This window comes from Dendroctonus ponderosae, unplaced genomic scaffold, assembly GCF_020466585.1.
Source record: "Dendroctonus ponderosae isolate FM_Combo_2020 unplaced genomic scaffold, Dpon_F_20191213v2 Dpon_F_20191213_9, whole genome shotgun sequence".
NCBI classification, from domain to species: domain Eukaryota; kingdom Metazoa; phylum Arthropoda; class Insecta; order Coleoptera; family Curculionidae; genus Dendroctonus; species Dendroctonus ponderosae.
Window position 1 is genome coordinate 1,461,188 of NW_026019116.1, and position 10,062 is coordinate 1,471,249.

Sequence of the window (10,062 nt, forward strand, 5' to 3'; positions counted from 1 at the left end):
TGCACTTTAAGAAAGTATCAACGATGTGATTTCAGTCACGCCCATTAATGTGCGTTCCTAAAATCGACTACTATCCGTCAACTTGGCAGCGGCGCTGTCCATCTGTCAAAAGTCAGGTACGTTCATGAATGTCAGTCAGTGTCAGTTGTTCAGTTTACGTGAGTGGAAAATCATTAACCTGCTGATGTGTTTTGTGTTATCCGTTTGCTTGATGTGAAAACAACGTTTTTATACGAAAATGGTGAAACGCAAGGCTTTCATCGATAGTGACTCCAGTGAAAACTCCGAAAGCGACTTGGATTCGGTAGGTAGCCGCATTTAACCTAACTTCTGGGAAAACCTTCGAATTTTGGGAAAAACCTCGATTAGCATTCAGGCGCAATTGGCGGGGCTACAGAAAAAATCGTCACTGGGGTGACCTTTTGTGACGTTCCCAGTTTGACGTCAGAATTGAGAAAAACTCATGTTTTTCAGTTGCCTTGTTTTTCACGTGCCTTGTTTTTCATGTGATTTTCCAATTAGGAATTCCTGGGGCTGGCGAAGAACAAAGGCAACAAGAAGTCGTCTCCGGGCCAACGGTCTACGTCGGGGGGCTCCAGTGCTTCAGACAGCGACACTGAGAAGAAGCCCACCAAGAAGAAGGTCAGACGAGACAGTGCGAGTTCAGAATCTGAGCCTGATGCGCCCAAGCCCGAACCCAAATCTGTAGCCTCCAAACGTTCAGAGCACTCGGAACCGGAAGAAGGTTTGCACGCGCTCAACTTTGTCAACTCAGCACAAGCCACTAACGATATGATTTGCAGGCGAAGTATCGGACTCTTCGGATAGTTCAGAGGAGGAGTTCAATGATGGATACGATGATCAGCTTATGGGCGATGCGGAAGATAGGGCTCGGCTTGCCAGCCTCACTGAGAAGGAGAGGGAGACTGAAATATTTAAGAGAATCGAGCGGCGCGACATGATGAAGACTAGGTAATCATAGTTCACATTGTTTGTTTGCTTGTGACTTGTTTACGGCCGGTTGTCAAATTGCCAGGCAGTGTCACCCTTTTGGTATCGTTGCAGATTTGAAATAGAGAAAAAGCTGCGCCAGCAGAAAAGGCTAGAACGGGCCAGAGACAAGCCATTTGTCAGGCCAAGGGATAAGGACCGCGACAAATCTCGGAAAAGAGAAGACGAAAAGATTTTTAAGGAGAAAACTAAATCCAAAGAGGTGGATAAGGAACAGGTCAGAAACGAGGAGCAAGAGGAGGAGCAGGACGCGAGCAGGCTTCAGCTGGACTTCAGCTCCATTGATCACAAGGAGCGCAGCAAGGAGCGCAAAAAGAACATCGAGGAGAATAGGGGGAAGACTGACAACAAAAGGTGGGATTATTGAAATAGCAAGAATTCTGTTGGTCGTTGTTTGCCAATGCGCTCCTTTATCCCCATCTTTGCTCAGGTTCAATGCGATGGCCGAGTTGAAGGCGCGCAGAGAGGACAAGCAGAAGCGCGAGGAGGCCGAAGAGGAACGGAAAAGAAAGGAGGAAGAAAAGCGCAGGCAAGAGCAGGAGGAAGACCAGTTGTCCAAAAAGAACGAAACTAAACTAAAGGCATCAGACATCTACTCCGATGACAGTGATAGTGATAACGGTACAGCAGCGGTAGACTGTTTAAGAGCGTGCTTTAACCCTGAATTTTTGAGTTTAGATGCCAAAAAGTCGCCGTTAAGAGACGGGGGTCGGTCACTGTCCAGATCCCGATCGCGCTCAGGCTCAAAGTCGCGATCCTCCAGCTCAAGTTCGAGCAGCAGCTACACCGAACAAGACGACGAAGTATCGAAGGTCACTGCCTATGTGCCCACCAGGCAAGACTTGAACACCATCAGGTAACTCTTAGTTGTCCTTTCATGTGCTGTTTTTAAATCTCAACCTGTTTTCCAGGCTGTCCAGGTACAAACTGGAGCGGTTCGTACACATGCCGTTCTTCGACCGAATTGCCAAGGGATGTTTCATCCGAATAGGCATTGGTCAGAACAATGGCACCTCGGTTTACAGAGCTGCCGAGGTGATGGGGGTGTATGAGACGGCCAAAATTTACCAACTTGGCAAAACCAGAACCAACAAAGTAGAGGTAGCAAAATACGGCTAGATCCGCTTGACTAATTATTTTTGATTTAGGGCCTAAAAGTGAGACATGGAGCGCAAGAGCGCGTATTTCGTCTGGAGTTTGTGTCGAATTTCGAGTTCACGGAGAGTGAATTTCAACAGTGGATTGAGGCCAACAGTGCGGCTGGCAAGGACTTGCCCACCAAAGAGTGGATAGAGCAAAAGCAAGCAGACATCAAAGAAGCCATGGGGTACGAGTTCAACGAACAAGACGTGGAGCGAATCGTAAGATGGTTGTTGAAAACAAAAACGGATCATGTGGTGACGTGCTTTGTTTGTAGATCAAGGAAAAAGAGCGTTTCAAACCCAATCCGCACAACTATGCCATGAAAAAGGCCACGCTGATGAAAGAAAGGGACGCCGCATCGGCCAGAGGTGACGAGGAATTCGCCCGAGAAACCAGTGAACAGTTAGCGCAGCTTGAAGAGAGGTTAGCTGTTTAAACCCAACTGTTCCATGTAGTGCTAAAAATTATCTTGCTCCACAGGGCTTCGGAGTTGGACAAAAGGCGGACTGCCACAATTTCAAGCATCTCCTACATCAACGACCGGAACAGGAAGCGAAACGTTGAGGAAGCCGAAAAGGCAATCTTGGCGGAAGTGCGCGCCAACAAGGGCCGAAAAGTGAGTGGCAACGCACCTCCTAACTTCAGTGCTTAACCAGGACTGTTTCTAGATTGACGACCCGTTCACGAGAAGATCCACCAAGCCCCGAATGAATTTCAAGGCTGGAGAAAAGGAGGCAATAGCAGCAGCAGATGAGGAGGCGGCAGCCTTGCTGATGGCCGGCGAGCAAAAGGCTGTGGAAAAGCAGCAGCAGAAGAAACAAGACGACAAGGAGCCTCAGGTCTCGCAAGAAGATCTGTTTTCGGCCCATGATTTTGACATAAAAATCGACTTTGAAGTGCCTCTGCCAGGTGGTGAGAGTTTGCCTAATTTATTCATGCCCCTACTAATTCTACATGTTGTCCTTTCAGCCACGTCAGTGACTGTTTTACCCAAAAGTACCCCCAAAGATCTAGCGCCGCGCCGATGCCTCAACCTGCAAGACTACAAGAAAAAACGCGGACTGATTTAGTGACCGTTTTTCCTGTTTAGATATTAAGTTGTACTCCTCAGTAGGTTAACGTACTTTTCCGAAAGTATCTAGACTATTGGCCCGAATCAAAGGGGAGGAAACTCACAGTTGCGTGCAGATAACTCGATTCTCTCCTACATTTAAGTCCTTAAGAGTAAAAATTAGGTTAAACTGGGTAAGATGAAACGATAGATAGATGAACGGTAGAAGTGTACTGGATTGACCTCGAAGGTTTAAGTTGCAGTTAAACGATTTAGTACAAATGGGCGGTCGGCGATTTTGCCCCATATCGCCCTAGCTTTCATTCATAGTGCTGAGTTTGCTATCTCTTCCTTGAAATTGCAATTCTTGCTGTTTTTACAATTTAGAAGTGTTTTCTATTCTTATGGTGCTACAAAGCGGTTTTTCACGCAATCACCGTCCGACGTTTGCGCGCAACTGCATTTTAGTTTCAAATGTATTTATTATTATTTTTTAAATATATACAGTCTAGGATAATTTCATGAAATTGTATAAAGATTTAATATTAAAGTGTACTTTAGTAGATCCGTTTTGAGTTTTACTAGGCATATGTGGAAATTAACCCGAAAAGCTGCCTTAGTATGTGCGGGATGACGTCAGGAGTTTCGGCTTCCACACCGTACATAAAGTAATGTTTTAAAATGATGTTATGAATAAAAAAAACGGCACAAGAGAAACTGTTAGATAAGCGCCACAATACACCGCTAAGAGCCGTTTCACACAGGCCACTCTGTAGCGCTTCTCAGTGGCAGCACGGAAACATTATACATAAAACAAGGCTTACATTGTACATTAGTACCACGCTATATTTGCATACAACTTCCTGCAATGTCTTTAAAGGAACTATTTTAACTCTACTGAAGTATAGTTTGCAATTTGTAGGTATTACAATAAGTCACATTTTAATATGTAAATTTCAACGACTACTCTACTACTCTTTGCTAGAGATTATTAATATGCCATATTTCAAAAACCTATCGGTTTCATTAACAAGGTGTTTTGTTTATTTATTTGTTATAACAGAAATAAAATATCTGAATATGGAGAAAACCAAAAATAATTGCATGAGGGCCGGTGAGTTTTCCCGTCCTTTCAGAAAACGCCCTATTTAAGTAACTTGAAACTTGGTTTACTTTTAGTGACTTTACATCTATATTATCACTAACATTGCGTTGAAAGTGCTGGTGATTTTAATTCGAGTATGATTCACATTTGGGTGAACAGCGAGTTTGTGCTCTATAATATTCTGATGAAAAAAAGACAAAGATTAATGTTTTGTTTCTCTTCGGTCATGTCGATAAACTGATTTAATAGTCATTCTGATCTTGTAGTACCTACCCGAAGAAATATTATAGCGACCTCCTATAAGCAAGCTCCATCTGAATATAGTAAAGTAGATGCATGTCATAAACACGTATAAATGTGAATTAATTGCACGACTACTACAGCTTTTCATGATATCACAAATTAAATTAAATTGGTCTAAACGTAAAATATTGAACACGAAGCCAATCAATTTTTGTTAATAATAATTTGCACTATAATAGATATAAAATTACATTAGGTATTTATTCAATAAAATTCAACTAAATGAATGTATTGCAAGTACATGTTAGCAGATAATTTGTAGTAAATTAGTTAGCTCTCATATAATTTATAGCCAAATGCCAAGTGCTGCTGTTTGCAAACCAGTTTTAAATTTACATTCATGTACCAAACCAGGTCTATAGTAACTGAAACAGTACAAAAATTGAACCAAATAAAATCGATGAGTATGCAAATCATATTCCACAAACCATAAAATCAATGAAAATGTGAATTAAACAAAACCTAAAACAATATTTTTACTTTGACAGCAGACAATGCCATAAACATGGTCATTTCTGAATTGTATTTCGAATAACTGAAATCTCAATGCGAAAAATAAAATGAAAATGCTAAAGAAGATGCCAAAAATTGCAATTTTATCTCTAACGGAAGCTTATATAGATCTATTTGAAAAGTTTCATTTTTAAAACAAATTTAGTAGTAAATGCTTTCATACCAGACTGTTAATTTACATTTCAGTAAAGCCGTTTTTCAAGTAGCAAAATCACTTAAAGCTAGATGGAAAACATTAACATAATGCAGTCTGTAAATTCAAAATTTGCTGATAAACATTCAGTTTTGACATTGTACCAACCACTCTGCAGCGCTTCTCCGTGGCACTGCTGAGCAGCTTACTAGCCTGAAGCAGACCGAAGTGGCTCGTGTGAACGCCAGCATTTGAACCAATGTATCGCTATCAGTGGCGCTACTTTTTGAAGCGCTTCTGACTCAACCACTGAACGCCACAGAAGCGCTGCTAAATCGGTGGTCGCGCCCGTGTAAATAGCTCCATATAAATCAATCTACCTTCAAAACGCGCTTCTCAGCAGTGCCAGTGAGAAGCGCTGCAGCGTGGCCCGTGTGAAACGGCTCTTAAAGCCCCTGCTAGCTGCGCTATTGGCATTCTTGGTTGCATAAATTCGTTAGTAACAGTATTCGCCTGGTTAACAATACCATATATGGTAGCGAGGTTGCATAGATCGGTTTCCGTACGTTTGTGTTTCATTATCGCTCCATTTCAGGCTGATCTAAAGCAAATCCGGACGATCTTAGAACCACTTGTTCTCATAACAACTCATCGACAACAGCTCAAATCCAGTAAAGTGCAAATAAATCCGAAAAACCCTACGCCAATGCTGCAAACGTCGATTTAGAGGGCGTGCCGCCGATTTTCAATTTGCGCGCCGCCATTTTGTCGGAACGACTCATTGCCCTTTTATGGGCATTTGAGGTGGCCGGCTTTTACATTGGTCGCATGCGATTAGGCGCTGAGACTGTAAAACACCTTGCGGGATGTCCTCATTTGGGCATCCCGCGGGGCAACAATGCGACTAAAGGTCGCTTATCAACTGGTATTACTGGTAATAGACTGAAAGTTGCCAGCAAATTGTCATTGTGAAATAAAATTTTGAATGTCCCGCGTTAGTGCGCAGCGAAAAGCAGGGCGTTTCACGTAAATCGCTTTCAAATATTTTGGCGATTGTTTCAAGTTAGCCGGACAAGTGACGTGGTTGAGGGAATATTTGCTTAGTTCCAGAGAAATTGCGGTCGGCCTCAATTAGTGGCTGGACGTTGTGTTTTGTTAGGGTTTCGGTAGCCGCTCGGGGCTGCGCATTGTTCGTTTCACCGTCTCTCACTTTCAGTTACGCGCTGATAACAGAGACCGATATATACCGGCCGTGACAGTTGGCGTGAATCAATCGCAGATCAACGTCCGTAGAAGACCTCCTCGAAGTACGGTCGTTTCAACTGCAGTGCTAATACGAGTCAGTAGTGATTTAAATAGTTTTGTACATTTGGATTAATTCAAAATGGTGAGTATGGCACTTGAAGAATTGAGCCGAGAGCCCCGCTATCGTACATCTGTAGACTTTCGGTTAGCGGCAGGTTCGCACCGGGCCGCCATTGAAATATGCAAAATCCTGCATTCCTGCGGATCGGCTGCTGCCAACTTCCAAGCCCTTTTCGCTTCCAAAGGGGCGGTCAACTTTCAACCCTTCGCCCCTTTGTTCAGGCTCCAAATGGGGCGTGGATTTTTCCGGCTTTCGCCCCCCCTTTTATGCAGTACCTCGACAACGATGAATCACCTCCGATTGATTGAAAGCTTTCAATTCTCTCTATATGGACCCTGTCATTCGATCCACGCAAACTTGTCTTTTTGAGCGCTATTTTGGTTTTCTCAAACCACTTGGCCCCCCTTAGACCCCCATGTGGTTGTCTAGCGAATGGACGCGAAGGCCTAAAAATAACCTCCATGTGGGCTGGCTAAATATAGCTGCGATTTGGTCTAAAATTATCCTTATTTGGCCGACCTTGCTTCGGGCCAAGGAAAACGGCTGCACTTCGGCTTAGCAAGGGGAAAAAGAGCCCCCTAGAACGTCATTGTTCTGCTGTTTACAGGTGTTGAGTGTCAGCTTTGGTTGAGGCCTCAAAGCATATGGAATGGTGTCAACCGAGAAGGTTGCTTCAGAGTTGCTTGAAAATCCTCATTACATGTTCTGGTGAAGCGACAACAAAGTCTTAAAAATTGCCCCTTGTGACACTTTTGCATAATTTTGCCGCGCACACAAAGCGATTATTTGGTCATTGAAAATCGTCGCCTTTGTTTACGGTGTGGGCACTTATGATCAAGTATTCTAGTTGCTTTAATCAGTCAATGTCTTTGCCAAGCGCACTGTACTGCTTCCAAGTTTGTCTCATGTGTATGCAAAACCACGCCCTATTAATCCTCTAAAAACCTATTTTCGATTGATTCGATTTTGCGAAAATGATCCATTAAGCACAGTTGGCTGGCAGTTTATTTCAAAATTATCGTTTGTGCCGACACCTACATAGCGGACATAAATACTTTAATAAATTAATGTGACCCAGACAGTGTTGTCATGGTTTGAATGAAACGGTTTTTCTACGGCTAAATTATTATGAAAATAATAACTAAGTCTATTCAAATAGCGTTATCTGGAACAGATGAAAAATCGACTGACAGTTATAAGCCCCCAGTCATCAGGCAAATTCAATGTTTTCGCAGCTTTGATAACGCAAATACCCGATAACTCGCACTCAATAATCCCCGAATTCCTTAAATAGATAGATTCACAGGGCATCGCCCAAAATAATTGTTGCAATGATTTGCAACATCCAGCTTAATCATAGGTGATCGTTGTTGATGAAACACCAATTAGACATGGATTAGCAATCGAGAACAGGTTCTCGAGATGAATGATTCATTTGTCGCTTTCTTCTTGCTGATTTTGGTGCTTCATTTCAGGCATCCGGTGTTACTGTATCGGATGTGTGCAAAACCACCTATGAAGAAATCAAAAAGGACAAGAAGCATCGCTATGTGATTTTCTTCATCAAAGACGAGCGACAAATCGATGTGGAGGTAAGTGAGCCCCGATCAAGCAAAGAGCGTGCACCTTTATGCATCTGATTTTTTCTCTCAGGTGATCGGAGCTCGCGATGAGGAATACGACCAGTTCCTAACCAATCTGCAAGCAGGAGGGGCCGGCGAATGCCGCTACGGTCTTTACGATTTCGAATACACCCATCAGTGCCAGGGCACGTCCGAGGCCAGCAAAAAGCAAAAGTTGTTCCTTATGTCGTGGTGCCCCGACACTGCCAAAGTCAAAAAGAAGATGTTGTACTCTAGGTGAGACCGTCACTTGTTTCACGCACACGATTGATTCAACCTGGCGTTTTTTTCTATCAATTTTCAGCTCTTTCGATGCTCTTAAAAAGTCCCTGGTAGGTGTACAAAAGTATATTCAAGCGACAGACTTGTCAGAGGCTAGCCAAGAAGCGGTGGAGGAGAAACTGAGGGCCACCGATCGTCAATAAGCTGCGAGGCGCGTGCTCGATTGCTTACTATTCTAATTTTTTTCTACGACTGTCATCTACTCACGCACCAAACCTTTAAGAGGTGTATTATTTATATAAGTATTCGATTAATAAAATAAAGCTTCATTTTTTCAAACTGTACTCGAATTGAGTTTTTTTTCTAATTCAACTTAACTTTGACTGTATCAATGTGTAACCGTTGTGTAACTAATATGTGCGAAATTAAAGCGGTTTGGCCCTAATTGCATTGACGTTTTCTTTTCCCAGACAACACAAGGGCTGTTTTCAACGAAATTGCATTGCAAAAGCTGAGAAGTCTCAATCGCGTTTCGATTTCTCACGAAGTTCGACAACAGGGCCTTGCTGTGGTTGACAGGTGTCACCTAGGTTCCTGGCACGGACGCCGGGCACCAGCGGTGCCGCGTCTACCGATTTTTCGGTAGATCTACCGATACCATGCAGATTTCTAACGAAAAGTAACAAATAAAAGTTCATATGAGAAACATAGTGAGAAATCTATTTGACTGTTTTTTAAAACAGGAATTACTTAGTTTCTGTTCCAATTTCCGACATAGACTTTAAAACTCCTAATAATTTCTTTCCCGTGTCTGGCCGTTTGCACCGTTTTGTATGAAAGCCAAGCTTACATAAACCAACCTTAAAAATTAAGCTCGGCTTTAAAGTAAACGGCTTGCACCGTACCAATCTGTTGGCTTTGTTAAACCGGAGTCAGCAGATCTATTTGCCATATGTGGAATTATGACCGTTTGCTGCCATGATACATGTATTCATTGTATGTATCTTTACATTAGAACTTTGGCGAGTGATAATATAGATCGAAGGATTAACTTCAGTTTAGAACACGTTTAAGACAAAGTTCCTACATTTTACAATTTAGGAACCTTGCGTTTAGAGTGTTTTCCAACCCAACGTTCATATTTTAAATATATCTGTTTGTTAACCATTTTTTATTTTACTATATACAGGGTTGCTCATTAGTGCGTCAAAGTGCGATATCTCAGTAAATATGAACTTTACAAGAAAATACGTCCTACGAAAGTTTTTCATGTTTAAAAGGTCCACATTTTAAAATTACTTTCCAATATACGGGGTGTATCATAAACGTGTGGTAGTTACCAACTTTGGTTTTTTAAATGGAACCNNCCCTTTTTTCATTCATTTTCAGGTTTGTCGTCAAAATTTAAGTTAAGTTTGTGTCAAACGTTTTACCTGAAAAATTTACGATTTCCGAGTTATTCGTAAAAATGTGAAAGTTTTGACAGCTACTGGGTTCCACAGAAATCGATGCTGTACACTACCCGCTGCGAATTTTGGAAAACAGTTTTCAGCGATTCTAACAGAACATCATGATCTACGCGTAGATATGTTT

At 42.3% G+C, this 10,062-nt stretch overlaps 2 protein-coding genes and 1 long non-coding RNA gene across 4 annotated transcripts; 2 read left to right on the top strand and 1 right to left on the bottom strand.

Annotated features, from left to right (window-relative positions):
- The first annotated feature begins 121 nt into the window (after nucleotides 1–121).
- LOC109537668 (RNA polymerase-associated protein Rtf1) lies at nucleotides 122–3,772 on the top strand. Of its 2 annotated transcripts, none has more exons than XM_019904497.2 (12): nucleotides 122–304; nucleotides 523–745; nucleotides 804–972; nucleotides 1,066–1,365; nucleotides 1,442–1,632; nucleotides 1,690–1,867; nucleotides 1,923–2,106; nucleotides 2,160–2,372; nucleotides 2,429–2,577; nucleotides 2,635–2,770; nucleotides 2,823–3,066; nucleotides 3,124–3,772. In XM_019904497.2, exons 1-12 carry the CDS (start codon nucleotides 239–241, stop codon nucleotides 3,222–3,224), a joined length of 2,154 nt encoding a protein of 717 aa, XP_019760056.1. In that variant the 5' UTR covers nucleotides 122–238; the 3' UTR covers nucleotides 3,225–3,772. The 2 variants fall into 2 exon arrangements, with proteins under 2 accessions (XP_019760056.1, XP_019760057.1); XM_019904498.2 differs by having other exon boundaries at nucleotides 2,823–3,063.
- Nucleotides 3,773–4,795: 1,023 nt separating this feature from the next.
- On the bottom strand, nucleotides 4,796–5,473 carry LOC125505634. The gene is made up of 2 exons (XR_007282303.1): nucleotides 5,290–5,473; nucleotides 4,796–4,978 (listed from the first exon to the last, which is right to left on the bottom strand). It is a non-coding gene; the product is annotated as an uncharacterized LOC125505634 (long non-coding RNA).
- A 733-nt stretch (nucleotides 5,474–6,206) lies between these two features.
- On the top strand, nucleotides 6,207–8,914 carry LOC109537692 (cofilin/actin-depolymerizing factor homolog). Its single transcript, XM_019904539.2, has 4 exons — nucleotides 6,207–6,646; nucleotides 8,101–8,217; nucleotides 8,279–8,484; nucleotides 8,552–8,914. The coding sequence occupies exons 1-4, from the start codon at nucleotides 6,644–6,646 to the stop codon at nucleotides 8,670–8,672; spliced, it is 447 nt and encodes a 148-aa protein (XP_019760098.1). The 5' UTR covers nucleotides 6,207–6,643; the 3' UTR covers nucleotides 8,673–8,914.
- The last annotated feature ends 1,148 nt before the right edge of the window (nucleotides 8,915–10,062 follow it).